Source organism: Cyprinodon variegatus, unplaced genomic scaffold (genome assembly GCF_000732505.1).
Source record: "Cyprinodon variegatus isolate N-32 unplaced genomic scaffold, C_variegatus-1.0 Scaffold671, whole genome shotgun sequence".
NCBI lineage: Eukaryota > Metazoa > Chordata > Actinopteri > Cyprinodontiformes > Cyprinodontidae > Cyprinodon > Cyprinodon variegatus.
The window spans coordinates 439,651-457,115 of record NW_015151124.1 but is presented as its reverse complement, the minus strand read 5'-3'; the positions used below and the strand labels follow the sequence as shown (position 1 = coordinate 457,115).

The following is a 17,465-nucleotide window of genomic DNA, read 5'->3' as shown; positions in this document are numbered from 1 at the left end:
TGGCCTCTATCCAATAAAGGCCTGGACCGCGATGCACTTGAGTGAAATAAAGGCCCGGGCCTATATTAGAGAATTTACGGTATATATATTTACATATATAATAAAAAACAAATATTCACATTTGAAATTTAGACAAAATTTTAAGGACAAAAACCCTTTAGTTAGACACAACAAAAAAATAAATAAAAATTAACATAAAATTTATTTCAAAAAAGAACAATAATCTCTTTTGTAAATCACATTACAAAAGATTGCGCCTTTTGTATTTCTGTTGCGTCTTTTATATTTGTGATGTGGCCTTTGTATTTGTGTTGCGGCTTTTGTATTTGTGTTGCCCCTTTTGTATTTCTACTGCCTCTTTTGTATTTGTGTTACGGTTTTTGTATTAGTGTTACAGCTTTTGTATTTGTGTTGCAGGTTTTGTATTTGCGTTGCAACATTTGTATTTGTGTTGCAGCATTTGTATTTATGTTGCAGCTTTTGTATTAGTGTTGACACCTCTGGGGCTATTGCGTTGCAGCATTTGTATTTGTGTTGCAGCTTTTTGATTTATTTTGCAGGATTTGTATTTGCGTTGCAGCTTTTGTATTAGTGTTGACACCTCTGGGTCTATTGCGTTGCAGCTTTTGTATTTAAGTTGCAGCTTTTTGATTTATTTTTACAGGATTTGTATTAGTGTTGACACCTCTGGACCTATTGCGTTGCAGCATTTGTATTTCTGTTGCAGCTTTTTGATTTATTTTGCAGGATTTGTATTTACGCTGCAGCTTTTGGATTAGTGTTGACACCTCTGGGCCACCGTATAAATTAATTAATTTGTTCTTAATACCTTTTCTATAATAATTAACCAAGGAGGATTAACCCCCTATAGCCCACTCTACCTCAAGGCATTATAAGGCTGGTAAAGCAAATTAATCATTGACAATTGGAGGTCCATCTGTTTACTTAATCATGACTCTAACATACTTGCAAAGCCAAAAATAATTGAAAGGACCCTCTACCCTCTCTTCATTTACTGAGGAATTTCAACCAGACTTAGACACATCATAAGACTAGTCTGACTAGTCTAATCAAAAGACTATTCAAACTGATTTGATCATAGCTATATATATATATATATATATATATATGTGTGTGTGTGTGTGTTCTTTCAGTTCTTTAGAGCAGGTTTCATTCAGTCATGGAGGTTTAGGGCATTTTTTGTATTTGAATATATTCAAACGTTGTGCAAGGAAGATTCTGTAATATTAAACTAAAATATAGAACTGTCACAGATTTCCATTAAAAAAGCAGTTGCTCCAAACCTTTGTACACAGTACCCACTTACGTGGATTTTTAAGATGTGTCTCTGCTCCAGGGACACCTCCATCAAATGATTTCAGTACCTCATCAGAAGCATCTAGATTTCACATTTATTCCTGTTCTCAACCCAACTTCTTGTTACATAAGCTATATTCTTTGAAAGCAATATAGCAGGTTTTTTTAATTGCTAATAAGGAAAAGACTTTAGTGCTTTGTGAAACGCATGTTACCCATCTTTTAATATGGTAGGAAAAATAAGCTTTTGTTTCTGCCTATTCTTTTTAGGTAAAAACAAACTCTGTTGCTCAAATAAATAAATACATTCTCAGTCAAGTTGCCCATCACACTACATTTTTTCTGAGAGGTTCTGATCAGACGCTTCAGACCACTAATCTTAAAAAAATTTGTAGTTTCCCATCTTGATCTGCAATAAAACGTATCCTTACATCCCTGTTAATTCACAAGTTTCCTATCTTGGAGCTATTATGAAAAGATGAATAGAAGATTTAAGTTTTGACCCTTGATAAACAAACCCCTCTGTTTGAGGTTGGTTTTTCTTTCTTAACATAGATGTGAACATTCTGGTCCTCAAAACAATGTCCTTTGTCCACAAGGTGTAGATGTAGTTATGAGTCTTGGATGTCGCTCTTCTGTGTTGGACAATGTGCCCTATTTAAATGTTACATCTCTGGCAGTAGAATACACAGTTGTGTATTTTAACTTTCTGCTAAATTAAATTTGGGTACTTTAGCAACCATAATGAACACGAAAATCAAAATTCACATAAATAACCTATTAGAATACCTCAGTGTATGTGTAATAAATCAATGAACTTCACTCTTTAATCTAATTAAATAAACTTGACAGTTTTATTTGAGAAGTCAGGAATATTTGAAGGTTTTTTTAGAATTAATTTTTGCCACTTATTTAGTATCAATGTTTTTGCTCCAGTTAAAATACATTTTACAACAGTTCAGTGCATGATTTAATCATAAATCGAATCGGGAAAAAAAAAAAGATGATCACAGAACATAGTGAACCTGATAAGCTAAAATAATAATACATCCACTCGTTTAAGCATCAAGACCTCTGAATTTTATTAAGCATAAAGAGAAACTACAGTCAATAGGAATCTTCAGTCTATGTACACATGACAGAAATATTAAAACCTTGGAGCACCGTAGTCGTCAGGCATCCTTTCAATATTATACCTGCAAATGAAAGGAAATATATTAGCAAAAGCAAGGTTGTTAATTTAGTTTTAATGCTAAAATCTCCAAAGTTTTCAGATTCTGAGACAACATTGCAAAATTACCTGTGATTTGAGATGTACATGATGGGAACCCCGGGTATCTTCCTGACTCGTCTCTTAAGATCTCTGTCCACAGTGGCCAGGATGTAACACTTGTGCTGCACACAAAGTTTATGTTGTCAGTCTATTTCCACAAGTCACAGGCTACATTATAAAACACAAACATCACCACAGTATGATGCAGTTAACTGATTTATCATAATATCACCAAAAACGACTTAAGTATTTTTTCTTTTCTAGTCCAATGTGACTTGGTTTTGGAGGGTGGGTATTATAAGCTTATTCTCTCTGTCAATACACCCTTTTCAGACTAATTTTGTTTTTGTTACAAAGATATATAAAATCATTTATTGTATACCTGTATGTCTGAAAATAAAATATGAACCAATCAATATCAATCAACGTCTTTGTGAAATTTAACAGAATTTTATTTAAAATATTACTACATCATGCAGCAATTGGTCAGGAATAGTAAAACATATATTACTTAATTTCACTAATAGCTGTTTTGCAAACATTTTAAACTGTATTTTTTCTTGGAAGACAACAGATAGGCAAATCTCTACAGAAAGCTTGAAATACCTAGCCTCGTGAGACCATCCTGATCTCGCGAGCTTTCAAGGTTTCACTCGCAGATCAGTCTGGCTACATTCCGTTAAAGAAAATTTGGAGCCGTTTACCAAACGAACGTCCAATCAGCGTTGGCTTTGAAGCGGGTTGAGATGTGACGCAACGAGAAGCGCGTCTATCACCAACATAGGCCAATCAGCTAACCAGTATTTTCGCCCCTTCCCAAAATTACTTCAACGGAAGGTTTCAGATGGATATGCGGAGCAAATCCATCTGGCGGAGTCAGGTTATGAAATACCCTCCTAAGGAATCATTTTATTAGCACAGCGCTTGCAGTTTTGATCAGAGATACTAAAGTGAATTTAACTTTATTAATAATAGATTCCAACCTCATCCGTACCATTGTCCTGGTGAAACTTCCTCACTATTATAAACCAAAATGTCCCATATTATTAACCAGTGTAGCTACTAGATCAGCTACCGGCCGTCAGATCTGCTCAGGCCCAGTGACGTTACACTATATGATGGGCTGAACGTTGCTATGATGACGTCAAATATCGTGGTTACCCAGACAACGTCAAAACCATAATGCAGCATCCGTGTGCCGACTCAGGTGCAGGTGTAGTGTTAGCGTGTCTAATAAACAATTGTTTTACCTGATTGATAACCAAACTGAAATAAAATGTTTTTGGTGAACTAAGTAATTGCAAGTCAATGTATAAAGGGGAAGCTCTATTAAAGGAATAGTACACCCAAAACATGATTAGCCTTCATTTTCTACTCACCCCCATGCTGAACAACACTCTGGAGTACTTTTTTGATATCTCAAATGCATCTGGAGATCTGGGAGGCTTCTTGCTGTCTGCTGACATTCAAATAATGGAGGTCTATGGCGCCCGAGACAGAAAGGTCCATAAAAGTCCACAAAAAACGTGTCAATATTCCTCCATACTGCTCGTCCAATGTATTCCAAGTGTCCTGAGTGGGTAGCATCCAGAATTTACTCGAAACAAAGTCATTTAGAATGTTTTTAGAGCATAAACAGTAGTGTATAGGATTTCCTGAAAGCGCGCGCATGCTCGTTCATGACGCTACGGAAGCCGGCAGACCAAACCAGATGAAAGTGTGCATTCAGCGTCTGCTCTGCCAATAATGCAAGCGTAGAAGAAGAAATGTGCTGTTTACCTGTGCAAAGAAAGAAACAACGAAAGAAAAATGTCTGAGGACTTCAGTGTTGAGGAAGAGCATGAGTTCTTTGCCGAGCTGAATGCGCACTTTCATCTGGTTTGGTCTGCCGCGGTTTCCGTAGCGTCGTGAACGCGCTTTCAGGAAATCCTATACACTACTGTTTATGCTCTAAAAACATTCTAAATGACTTTGTTTCGAGTAAATTCTGGATGCTACCCACTCAGGACACTTGGAATACATTGGACGAGCAGTATGGAGGAATATTGACACGTTTTTTGTGGACTTTTATGGACCTTTCTGCCTCGGGCGCCATAGACCTCCATTATTTAAATGTCAGCAGACAGCAAGAAGCCTCCCAGATCTCCAGATGCATTTGAGATATCAAAAAAGTACTCCAGAGTGTTGTTCAGCATGGGGGTGAGTAGAAAATGAAGGCTAATCATGTTTTGGGTGTACTATTCCTTTAAGCTATACTTCTTTTAACTTCATATCAACGTCAACCATTTATTTTCTGCAAGTAGAATAACATTTTTTTTCCTTGTCTAAAATCCCCATGCAAGTCATTTTAAAATGTTCAATTCGCCTTCCTCTGCCATCACATCTTAATAAAAACGAATAAGACGTACTGAGAGTTTTTGTGTCTCCTTGTTAAATGGCAGAGCTCAGTCTGTCTTAGAATGGAGTACTTGCCGTCAAGACTGAGAATAATTGTTTTACATATTTGCTACCTTAGGTTGCCAAAGAAACATAAAATAAAAGCAAACCAGGTTATAATAAGTTGAACTTCCAGAAGACAATTGATTCTTAAGAAACATGAATACAGTATGTCTGAGGTGGTGTCATCAGCAGGGGGAGGGCCCAGAGCAGATCTGGTACCAAAATTACAGATTACAGCAAACACATCTTTCTGAATTGTTCAAAAGCTCTGTGAGCAGGAAGGCCACCCTGATCTCAGAGGATTCATCTTTGTCCCTACATCATTTATTCAAGCTGCTCCAATCAGGCAGAAGGTGTGTCGTTCCACTGGACAGAAAAACCATCTACGGTACAAGAAATTATTCATACTATTTGCAACATCCATGTTAAACTCTTTAATGTTTTTACTGAGGTTGTGCACATTTTCTTTCTTTTATGTGCTTCCTTTTCCCATTTATTAACACATTCCTATGCAGGAATGCTGTTGATTGAGCCTTGTCAAAGGAGAATTTCTATCATCATTTGGGACACAGCATCAGTGTACCAGCATATTTCTTTCATATGCAGGAATGCAGACGTGCACACCGTACAAGTACGGTTTTAAAGTCCTGATTAAATAATGTTCTTGATGGTTGCTGATCAGAAATTGTTGGGGGGGATGATGAATCTTACTTACCGGTAAATGATCAACATTTTGACTTGTTTTACATAAATGTGTCAATTTAGCTTACTTGCATTCAGATCAGCAGTTATCAAGGCTAAAGTTTGACATTATTTTAATTTGATACCAGGTCCTGATAAATGTAGGTTAACATTTAACTACTGTTATTCCAGTTAGAACTTTGGTTTACTCATAATACTCAATGCTGTAATAAAAACTAACCCCAGCTTTTCACTGGATGTTTTCTACTGTGTATTTATTTTACCTGGGTCACCCTTTGGACTAAGCAGTCATCAGCATAGGTTCCCTTATGTGTGCATGGCAACCGTTCAAAGCGTGGATCCTTGGCTATCCTAACAGCCCAAAAATAAGAACACAGGAAAACATTGTTTAGGTGAAAAAGTAGAACCACATATGTGTTAAATTTCAGCAAAACCAAGAGATTGTTAAATACGATACCTGAGAGCAACTCTGTATTTCATCCCAAGCTTTTCGATCTCAGCCATCACACAGTCTGTGATGTAGGGTATACCTTGAGCAGATCACATAGCAGGGGAGAAAGTGATTTAATTGTTTCTCCCATTTTTAAATAACATTCTCCAATAGAGCATGTATTAAGTCCAAATTTAGTTTTACTGCTTCATACATTTGGCATACAAGCAGTCCATCATAGACTGAACGATGTCCAGCTTTGCCTTAATGGAAAAGTTGATGAAATTGGTATCAACGAGAACGTGATACGGTGGGCCAAGCTGAGTGTTGTACTGGAAGAACAGACATGATGGATACTTTGTGCTGCAATGAGAATTTAAAAAAAAGTCAAAAAGATGCCCCTCCTCGGCCCCAACAAGTTAAGAAGTACTTTATTCAGCTGAGCGGTTAACATACACTTCCCGCTCCTTAAGCTCTGAAGGATCTTTTTTCTTCTTTTCTTTTGTTTTAGCACGATCTTTTTCTTTTCTACCAAAAGAACAAAGAGGTCAAGTTTAACTGATTTTGTTTTTAAATGCAGAATTAATCAGATAAACAAGCTAGTCAAAGAATTCAACAGAAAATGTATCAAAACAATAAGAGATATAAATTGCTGATTTGAACACATACATTCTTTGATCCCGAAGATTAATCATTCTTTTCATTGCAGCAAACTTTTTCGTCTTCTGTTTCCCCTGAAATAGACACAGTGTCAAACAACATAACAAAATAAATCATACTAAATTCTTTATAGTAACGGTTTCCAAACCACTAAAAGTAAAATATACAAGTAACAGATGTGTTTTACCAGCAACTTGAAAATGCTGGTTTCTTTGTATCCATTTATAAATGTATTCTACAAATATGGTTTGGAAATGACAATTTATGCTATTTAGTTTGACTTTTGAGGAGGATCTAACACTTCACATTTTTTACTCACGACCCAAGCTTTAGGATTTACTGGTTTATTGAACACTTGAATGCAAAAATTATGGAGAGAATGGCAGCCTAGTGGTTAGGGCACAGAGCTTGGAATCCTGAGGTTCTGAGTTCAAACCCCACTCCCAGACTGCCACTCTGGGTCTCTGAGCAAGCCCTTTAACCCCCAATTGCTACCCGGGGGCCCCATGATGGCAGCCCACTGCTCCCAAAAGAGACGTGTTAAATGCATAGGTAAATTTCTCCAATGTGAGATCAATAATTATTATTAATTTAAAGATAATGGGAAAAAAAATGAACAGGATGACACTGTAACATCTCAATAGTTTGGACATTCATTGATTGGTAACTACGCTTTTATGACACATTATCAATGTTATTAAACCCCCAAATTTTGTTTCTAAAAAGATTTGGAATATTATATAATACCAATAAAGCAACACACTTAATACAAATATCTGATTTATAAAACACACGGCATATCCACTCAATAATTGGATGGAACCTTTATGTGATTTACTGCATCTATGCTGTGTTTAATTGAGGGGACCGGCTTGTGGCTCTGCTGAAGTGTTTAATGGCCCATTTCAGCTCATGATATTGCCGTTTCCTCTTATTTTTTTCAGAAAGGAAAAAAGAAAAAAAATATTAATAAATTCTCTACAGGTTAGGGTCAGGCCAGTTTGCTGACAAATAGAGCACATTAACCACATGGTCATTCCACCAGGTAGTGATACCTTTGACAGTGTTTACAGTTTCAAGTCCTGTTGGAAAATAAAGAATATATTTAATAATGTAATGAAATGATCTAACATTATTATTTGGCAGACAACTAAAGTGACTTTGGACTGTAACGAAAATAGTGGCCCAACACAAGCAGATGTCCTGCCTCTCCAAAGTTTAACCAAACTCACAGGTGTAACTTTCTGAAGGACTGGTGTGCTCATGTCCCCACAAATAATTTTTGCCTTTTTCCCGTTTCTGCTTATGTACTTTAGCCAAAGGTAACAGAGTTTGAGTCAGTGTTTTTATTTTTCCCGTCTCGCTCTGCTCCCATGTCCCGCCTCTCGTGTGACATCGTCGGATGTGTCGCTTTTTACTGCGTACAAAGTAGCTACGTGGTTGGAGGAGAGACACACAGCAGCACTCACGGCAGCTACTTTGATGTTTTTCAGTAAAAGTTAGGAGACGGGTTGGTTTAAATAATTAGAGATCTTGCCACTAAAAAAAATCAGTTTGTTTGACATACAGAGCTGTTCTAGCTAAAAGGGCAATAAATGTAAGTTTATAAAAGTTAGTATTATAATGCAAAAAGCTTGAGAAAACATAGTTTAGTAAAAAAAAAAACGTAGCTTCCCAGAGAACCATGACTCACAGTTACAGGTTAAAATTAACATGTTTTCTTATTGTACAAATCGAATCTGACTGCAGAGCTTCGACATATCTTGAAATTTTGTTTCTGGCATCATTATATTAGTAAAGAGGTTCATAAATCCTTTTTAAACAGAGCACAGAGAGAAGTAGGGAGAGCTCCAGATTTAAAGGGGAAACAAGATTTACTGGGATATGCAACATGCAATAAAATATATAATAATAAATATAGTTTACTAGAAAGTTTACAAGAAAAGAATATTCTATGCTATATTTAAAATGCAGCATATCCATATTTTTCCGGATGGATGGAATCGAAATTGTACTTCTAGGGATGCATGATATATGGACTTTGGCATTGGAATCGGCCGTTATTCATTATTTCTTTATACATTAATGTTTTTGGGCCCTATATTTGTAATGCACTAAAAGACATCTCTCTAACTATCTATAAATATAAATATCAGTGTATTAGGGTTGTCAAAAGTATCGATACCGAAACATTGTATCCGGATACAATACCCGTTTTTAAAAGTATCGATACAGTGCTACCATCAGTGCTACCTAAGCAGTCATTCATCTAAAGTGCAGAATAGAGGAAAATGCACTTTCAGAACACTGTGTGATTGAATAATTCTGTGCACTTTTCAGTTTCAGACTTTTTTTTGTAAGAGGTGCAGCTGCTGAGAATAACTTTTGTTTCTTAACCGGTTTGGCTAGTGTCATTGTTATGTGTGCAAAGCATAGCCAAGGAAGGAACACTTAATTTTAATTTTATAAGTTTTTATCAAGCTTGCTTAATATTGTGCACAGCAAACAACCTCAAAATATTGTTCTTATTGTGTATTGTATTTATTTATTGTATTTTTATTATTAATGAACATTTCTGTTGAATTTTGGAGTCTTTGTTTTTATCCTTGTGGTATCGAAAATGGTATCGAGTATCGGATATTTTCCTTAGTATCGGTATCGAGTTGAAAAGTTTAGTATCGTGACAACCCTACAGTGTATTATAGTTCTCTTGTTTTCTCAACAATAGGAAAGCATTCAATAAGTATAATTATTACAAAAATCTAATCAAAGCGTTCGGGTTGAGTAACTGTAGGACCATCAGCCCACACCCTCAGAGTGTCCCCACTAATTTTCATCACAAAGTTACACCCTTGACCAGACTACGGGCTATTTGGATCATATGCCTTTTATCTGTTAAAAGAAATAGAGAAGACTTTAGGATCTTAATTTTAATGAAAGCTGTCGTTAGCTTTCTAAAAATAGTTTTAAACCACTGCGCAACAGTCCATTTATAATGCATTTGCCTTCTAAAAGGAATGTGGGGTTTTAATTCGATGTAACCAAATAGTTTTATATTAAGTGAAAACTTTTAGTACATGTTTAATGAATATATAAAAAGTATAAATTACATTTTCGATTATATTCCGATTGTTTGGGATTTTCTTTTTTTTTTAAGTAAGACCATTATGCGGACTTGTATCAATGCTAAGCTAACAGCACTAGCGTTCGCTTATCTCCAGAACAGGTCTCCATTTTACCTTAACGCGTGAAAAAAAAATACTTCATAAAATTAAGTTCATTTGAATGTCAGAGTGAAAATCCCTAATATGTGTGAATTATGTAATAAAAAAAGTCGTGAATATTTACCATGTTTCAGAATTTCAGCACTAGCTCTCTGTAAGTAGCTGCCACACTCCTCGTGCGTCGATTATGACACGTCATGAAAAAGCGACTACTTTCTACGTTTGTTCCGGTTGCTATGCTAACGACTGACAAACGAAGGTAGATGCGGTGCTTGTTAAACCTGTACCATTTACACATTTGTTTAGGGAAACGCAACGCCTCTTCAGTGTTGCAATTATTTTTCTCTGAATATATTTAAATGTGCAAGTTTATAACATCTTATTAACTGACGCTTAGCTTTATTTTTTTTTTAAAGGACGCTGGGCTAACTTGGCTAACTGTTACCGTTGTGTTTTCTTACTGAATGCTGTTGTACCAGCCACCCCCCATAGAGAGAATTGATGATGCTGCAGTTTAGTTCATTGTTTATCGCCCCTATTAGCTTTTTCTTTCACAGTCTACAGATTAAATTGCATAATTCTTTGTTTATTCTGTGATTAGTAGAGCGTGTCCTTATAAAATAAGCTAGTCTTTAGTAGCACCTTAGTTTGACTATGCTAGTTTCGAATATGAATACAAAGAGATTTGAGTTGAGCTAATTCTTTTGTTGTTTCACTTTATATGTAAGATATTTATCAGGACGTTTTTATAATTATATTTTCCATTCATCTTCAACCCGTATGTTTAACAAGTGTATATTCTGTTTGTATATATTTTCCTCATTCGTTGTTAGGAGTCTGGACTTGCCCAGCAGTTCTCTTGAGAGCACGGAGGGATCTTAGTGAAAGGCTGAAGGATGGTCTGATGGACCGCCGCTTTTTCCTGACCCTCCTTTTTTGCTCAGTGTCGTGGGTCTTGTTCTGGGAAGTAAGGTGGAAGAAAAGAAAAGAGAATCAGATTGAGGAATGGCTTCAAGAACATAGCCTTTCTCAGCACAGGCACTTATTTGAAGGTATTGTTTTTTTGCTTCGTTTCGTTTTTTGGGTATATGTGTTTACAGGCTTGAAAAGGTGCTGAAAATGCAATTTATTTTTTGGGCAATCTTTGGTGGTAATCGGAATATAGTTTGGTAATACTTTGAAGGTCATTGATAATTAATTGGACTATGTGACCAAATATCTTACAGTGTATTTTAAATAACTTGAAAAGATACCATTTCATTTTCACAATGATTGTTCTTTTAGGTTAGAAATTACCTAATAATAATGATAGTAATTTATGTAATTGAAAACTGTATAAACCAGTAGCTATTACCATAAACCATTCTGCAAAATCCTTTTGATTTATTTTTTTCTTTTGGTTTCATTATTGATCATATTTTATCCAACTGAGAATATACCTATTTCAAAAGTGCATTCTGCCTGCAATCTTATTTTTAAATAAAACTTTAAACCTAAATCCTGAAATTTAGCTTTATATTGTTTAATGTACTGCTTACATATTTGATACATTTCTTTTTAATATAGATGAGTACTGTTCAATATTTAGAAAACAAGTGGCAATCACTGCTGGCAATCAATTACTTGCAATTAATATAAAAAATATTTACTTAACATTTTTAATGTATTTTTGATTTGTTTTTTCTTGTCTGTGCTTTACCAAAACCTAAAGATTTATTTCGCAGTAAAAGGCTGAAGTATTCAAGCCCCTAAAGAGAACAATTATAACATATTTAAGAACTGTGAACTTTACAGCTTCTAAATGGAAGCTTTTTGAAGTTTCCTCATTACATGCTTACATTGAAAAAGAAACCCTGCCCAGATTAAACTAGCTGTTTAATAGCTATTAGGGCTGCAACTAACTATTGTTTTGCAAATTGATTCATCTGTCGATTATTTATTTTTTTTTCCAGAGTAATAATCGGATAGCAAAAGATTTCTTAAAAAAGATTTTTTGCTAAATTAAACCAGGTGAAACTAAAACTTTTCCACTTGAGTTCTGGATAGACATTTTTTTTTAAATCTTACATGCAAAATATTTACATTTTTTTTTTTTTTTTTTTTTTTTTTTTACAGTTTTCATATAATTACTGCTTTTAAGATGAAACGTCTCCCTCTGCTCATGAAACACCACAGTCTGAATGCTGAATGCATACTCTGTAGTTTGTTAAAAAGAAAAACTGATATATTAAAGTACATTTTGTAGTGGCAGATCCCAGTTTGAATGGGTATAATTATCTGGAAACAACAAAAATTAATTTTTTCCCCCTGTATGTATGTTGAATAACTGCAGCATTTCTAAGCATAAAACTGAACGTTGTTTAGATCTGTATAATCTAAGGCACCCCCCCCCCCCCCCCCCCCCCTTTATCCAACTTTAAAAATGTATACTCATAATCATCTGCAGAGATCTGAAAACAATATTTTAATCTGGGACATTTTTATGTGGATTTTGTGTGTCACACAGATGTGCAGACACTGGAAGAATTGAGTCTGAGCGCACTGAGTCGTCTAGAGGAGGTGGGGAGAGAGCAGCAACGCTGGAGGGAAATTGCCGAAGCTCACATCAAGCTGCTTCGAGACTTTGCCTTCCAGGAGTGGCTTAGCTCCCAGAATCTAGAGCACTATCACCACACGTAAGCAAAGAAAGGTCTTTACTTCAGCCTTAATAGCAGTGTGACGTGAGTTTGTGAACATTATCTCAAATTAGGGATTAGTTCCTTTGAGTACTGTAAAGTTTTCATTTAAAAGGCAGTACTTCTCAATAACTTATTGTATAGTTTTGGTGCTTAAATGAAACTGAACTATTCAGTTTGACTTTTGAGAGTTTGTTTGTATGGAGCTGTCTAAATTACTACTAATTGAAAGTCATCCTCATTTGGTAAACTGTTTAACTGTCATTGTGGTTCATAAGCAAAGGTTATCATGTTTTTTTTTTTAAGACACTATGGCTTTAGTAATGGTCAGCCATATCACAAAAGAAGCTTCTCATTTGATCAAATTATATCTTTATGAACTTTTCATTTTGATTTGATTGTAAAACTGTTGTGCAGTGGGTGAACATACTGGTATTTTAGAGGTGTTTTTTTTAAACTCATATTTCATAGTTTTTGATTCTCGCAATCCTCAGAAGAACTTTAATACTAAATAAAATAACCATAAGCCATTAATATTGCATCACGTTTTACCCCATGCCATGAGGGCAGTATAATCAAGCAGCCAAAAAAAGTTTATAATACAGTGTTGTATTGTGTGTATTCTTAGTTATACAACACTGTTAAAAAAGGAACATTAAGGTAGTTTTGAAATTGCACAGAATGCGGAAGGAAGTACAAATGCTTCTTTTTTTTCTTCCTTTAATATTTTTATAAGCACAAATACAGCAGCTACTCAGTCAGAATGTCAGCCTCATATTTAGGACTTAAAGCAGGAAACTAGTATTTAGCTATTAAAGTCACACATTTGTTTGCAGGGCAGTTTTATTCTATATCTTCTTTGTCTTAAAAAACAGATTTAGAAAGCTGTTTATGACACTTGTTCTGCAAAAATAGAATTCAGGTTGCCTGAGGGGAGATTTACACATAAAGTAGTTTTGTGTAGGGGAGTAGTGGTGTGGGTAATAAGACGGCAACAGTCGCCATGGTTGACTTGTTTTCTGAAGGTTAAAGTAAAAACAAACATCCTTAGTTATCTACCTAAATGCTTTCGTTTTTGTCTTGTATTTCTCTCCTCAGACTGAAAACCTTGGGTTGTATGAATCTGGATGACCTGTCTCGCTTTGACAGTCAGCTGCAGCTCTCTTTATCTGCCTGGGGTTACTACTACGAAGACTACATAAAGCTGTCTACAGGCATCAAGATTCTGCAGACCTCCAGGGGGAGTCGAGACCAGGACTACGAGATCCGGCTGGTGCGCAGCCTTGCTGAGAGGCGCCTGAATGAGAAGTGGTCAACTGGTGAGGCCGATTATTTTCTGTTTCCTTGAGCTGTAGTTGCTATGCTGCAACAACCAGAGTGTAATTATAGTCTGGTTGCTTTGTATTTGAATATTTCTGTAATTAGAAATGTCACTCATTGTTTGAGCGTGACTTAGTGAAACTAGACATGTATGCATGGCCAAGGACAACTTTTTGCTTTTAGTATTGAATTTTCCTGCCGATTTTTTATTTTTTTATAATTTTTTTTTTTCATGATTAAAATCTTAACACTCCCCCCACCCACCCATCTACTCACACAAGGCCACTCTCGAACACACACACCTATCCACATTACATTTAGACGTGCGAAATAGAACAATTCAGTGTTGTCACTTTCTTGCTTTTCAAGCCGAACTATACATCTGGTACAGCAGCATTCCTATCTGTAGGTGTGGTTTTCAGCATACCATAGCTCAGTGTCAGTCATATGGAAAAGCATTACAATAAAATATTTGATAAAACAATGAGCTGAATGCTATGAAAGGGAAATAGTCATTTATTATTGCATGCTCTTGTGTTTCTCAGCGGGTGCTCTCCTTTTTGGCTGTACTGTGGCGCTGTGCTTTTTGATAAGGGACCTCATGTTTTACGTGATTGGTAAGTTCAGGATCAGCTATCGGTTTGTAAAATATTGGCTGCCCCACATGCTAAAAAAAACTCCTAGATGATCGTAAATATAATCCTGTGTTTCTTTTTTTCTTTTGGCAGGTGGAATTACTGTTTCCATCATAGCGTTTTTCTTTACCATCAAGTTCCTCTGTGAGCTTGCAGCTAGGATCGTTAGCTTCCTCCAGAATGATGATCCTGGGAGAAGGGGTGACCGCAGCATCTACGACTATGTCCGTGGCAACTACCTGGACCCACGTTCTTGCAAGGTATCCTGGGACTGGAAGGAGCCACAGGAAGTCGGGCAGACAATGACCTTTAGAGTCCAGGTAAGAACAGATATGGTTAATGTACTCATAATAACAGTTTGTTTGACATGAATAGTGTCAGTGAACATTAATCTTGAAATTTGGCTAGTGTAAGGTAGTCTGTATGATAGTTGCTAGGGAAACCGCTGTCCCAGGCCTAACTCTCTGACATTTGTTTAAGACTGAATGGTTTGGCTCCATCTATCTTTATTTTAACTAAGACTGCAATAACGATTGCTTTGCAAATCGATTAATCTGTCGATTTTCCGATTAATTGATTAATAATCGGATAGGAAACGGTTCCCTAAAAGAAGATTTTTTTTTTTATGAAATTAAATCAGGTGAAACTAAAAAAAATTGAGGAGGTTTGGATGGAGCATATTGACGAAATTTCTTTTTTTTATTTAAATGCAAAATGTTTATAAATATATTTTTAGATTTTTCATATAATTACTGCTTTAAGTCTGTTGCTCTGTCAGCTTAACATGCATGTTTTACAGTTGCTATACTCCAGCTAATGATTAACCTATTACTAAATTAGTTGATTATTATTTCAATAATCAATTGTTTCAGCCCTAATTTAAACTCTTGAGTTTTTTTTCCCACTTTCGCGGTAAAGGAATTTCACACTGAGAGGAGCTCAATTTGGCCTCTCTAGCTGAAACAGACAAATCGTTAATGATACAGCCATGATACGCATGTCAAACCTTTCAGATTTAGATTTGTTACAAGTTTAGAAAAAAACATGCTTTCATTTTCCTGTCACTCTGAATTGTTTTAGCTTTCTGTCAGCCTGATGCATAACATCCCCTAAAATACACAGAATTTGTTCAAAAAATACAAAGCAATATCATAATTTTTTTTAAAGAAACAAAATCTGCTATAAATAGGACAGTAGTTGTTGGTCTCTGAAAACTATGTAAATATAAAGTTGTTGTTGTTCTTTCAGCTTTTCTACAAGAACGGTCAGCCTTTCCCTGCACACCGGCCTGTGGGTTTGAGGGTGAACATCACTCACATTGAACTGGCTCTGGACATCCCTGTCACCCAGGAAGTTCTGCAGGAGGCAGAGTCCAATATTGTCAAAGTGGCCTTTACGGTGCGTAAAGCAGGACGTTATGAGGTTGCTGTAAAGCTGGGTGGCCTCAATGTGGCTTACAGTCCTTATTACAAGATCTTCCAACCAGGTGCGACCCTAATGGTTTCATTTACCGGATCTTTAAATGAAAAAATAAAAAATAACTGCATACATTTTTCATCTAATTTCTTCTCACAGGTACAGTTGTTCCCTCTAAAACCAAGATAGCCTACCATTTCTCCACACTGGTGTTGACAAATGGCCAGCAACACACTTTGCAAATTGAACCCAGGGACGAGTATGGAAATCCCACCAGTAACTCCACATCTCTCACGGATGAAGAAAACTACAGTGTCCATGTTCACTCTGTAAGAAAAAAAGAAATACCTACAGTACCGTGCAAAAGCAATCATACCTCTTTGAATGTAGCAGATCTTATAACTTTACAACTACAAAAAAGTGACTAAGTAGAGAAATGTGCATAGCTGGTCAAATTCCTGACCTAACTGAGTTTAGGTCTGGACTTTGGGCCATTTTAAAACATGATTATGCTTTTATGCCAATCATTAAATTGTAGCTTTTTTTGCTCTGTTAAAAGGTGAATCTCTAATAAGTCTTCTGCAGCTTCTATCAGGTTTTCTTGTAGCCTTACCATATATTTAGAACCTTCTATCTTTCAATCAGTGTTGCTTTTTGCAGTTTTTAAAGTTTTATCTTTTGTATGAAAAAGCTTTTAGTAACAATTAATTGACGTTATGTATACAAAAGTTAATGTGAATATATTTATTATGCATCCCATAACGGGCCTAAACACATCAATCTGACCAAGTACTTTTTTTCCATTATAAGTCTTGTTACCTCAATTGATGAAATGCATATACTATCTATCTATCTAGATACATATGTATATGTAGATTTGTTTTTTGATTTCATTTTTGTATTTTTTTACTCGGAGTTACAAATTCATACAGCTCAAGAAAAGCGTGTTTGAATCGGCTGATAATCTTTCCTTCTTCATCATTCTGCGTTCATGCAGTTCTTGCCTTATTCAGGTTCCCTCTAACTGACTTGGTTATTTTTTTTATGAGGAACTTGCATATGTCCAAACTTGATGAACAAACACTCCATAGCCTAAAATTCGGTTTTAAAATCTGGTCGTATTATGGAAATGACTTCTATCCTAAAGCCACAAGACTAGGTGTAATAATTAGTCACACGTAACCCAAGCTGATAAAACGTATCGTACCCTTGCTATTCAGCCGTAAATCACTGCATTTGTTTCAGTAATATTCAAAGCGAATGAACTAATGTTAGAGTAACCTACCCAACTTTACATTTGCAGGAATATCAGTGCAGAAAACCATTAAGATGCTGTTGTGATATTCTCTCTTCTTTACTTTGTTTATATATCAA

The 17,465-nt window shown here is 35.7% G+C and overlaps 2 protein-coding genes across 3 annotated transcripts in view; one reads left to right on the top strand and one right to left on the bottom strand.

The window, feature by feature from the left end:
• Window positions 1–2,207: 2,207 nt before the first annotated feature.
• On the bottom strand, window positions 2,208–10,235 carry fcf1 (FCF1 rRNA-processing protein). Its single transcript, XM_015394084.1, has 8 exons — window positions 10,170–10,235; window positions 6,831–6,895; window positions 6,618–6,689; window positions 6,376–6,524; window positions 6,189–6,261; window positions 5,995–6,082; window positions 2,618–2,712; window positions 2,208–2,513 (listed from the first exon to the last, which is right to left on the bottom strand). The coding sequence occupies exons 1-8, from the start codon at window positions 10,170–10,172 to the stop codon at window positions 2,465–2,467; spliced, it is 594 nt and encodes a 197-aa protein (XP_015249570.1). The 5' UTR covers window positions 10,173–10,235; the 3' UTR covers window positions 2,208–2,464.
• A 30-nt stretch (window positions 10,236–10,265) lies between these two features.
• The window catches only part of arel1 (apoptosis resistant E3 ubiquitin protein ligase 1), a 20,110-nt gene continuing 12,910 nt past the window's right edge, over window positions 10,266–17,465 (top strand). Inside the window, exons 1-8 of one of the 2 annotated variants that reach the window (XM_015394095.1) lie at window positions 10,266–10,304; window positions 10,879–11,097; window positions 12,552–12,720; window positions 13,819–14,039; window positions 14,586–14,657; window positions 14,769–14,995; window positions 15,924–16,161; window positions 16,251–16,420. In XM_015394095.1, the coding sequence (XP_015249581.1) occupies window positions 10,950–11,097; window positions 12,552–12,720; window positions 13,819–14,039; window positions 14,586–14,657; window positions 14,769–14,995; window positions 15,924–16,161; window positions 16,251–16,420 (1,245 nt within the window). In that variant the 5' untranslated portion in view covers window positions 10,266–10,304; window positions 10,879–10,949. Of the gene's footprint in view, window positions 10,305–10,387; window positions 10,769–10,878; window positions 11,098–12,551; window positions 12,721–13,818; window positions 14,040–14,585; window positions 14,658–14,768; window positions 14,996–15,923; window positions 16,162–16,250; window positions 16,421–17,465 lie in introns of those variants that run through there. The other variant, XM_015394096.1, reaches the window with a different exon arrangement.

What these genes read in the sequence shown, in the direction of transcription:
- fcf1 (XM_015394084.1), bottom strand. An exon ending in GGACTGCTTGTATGCCAAAT is followed by an intron (nt 6,262 to 6,375) that starts GTATGAAGCAGT and finishes GATCTGCTCAAG; the next exon opens with GTATACCCTACATCACAGAC. An exon ending in AAATACAGAGTTGCTCTCAG is followed by an intron (nt 6,083 to 6,188) that starts GTATCGTATTTA and finishes TTGGGCTGTTAG; the next exon opens with GATAGCCAAGGATCCACGCT.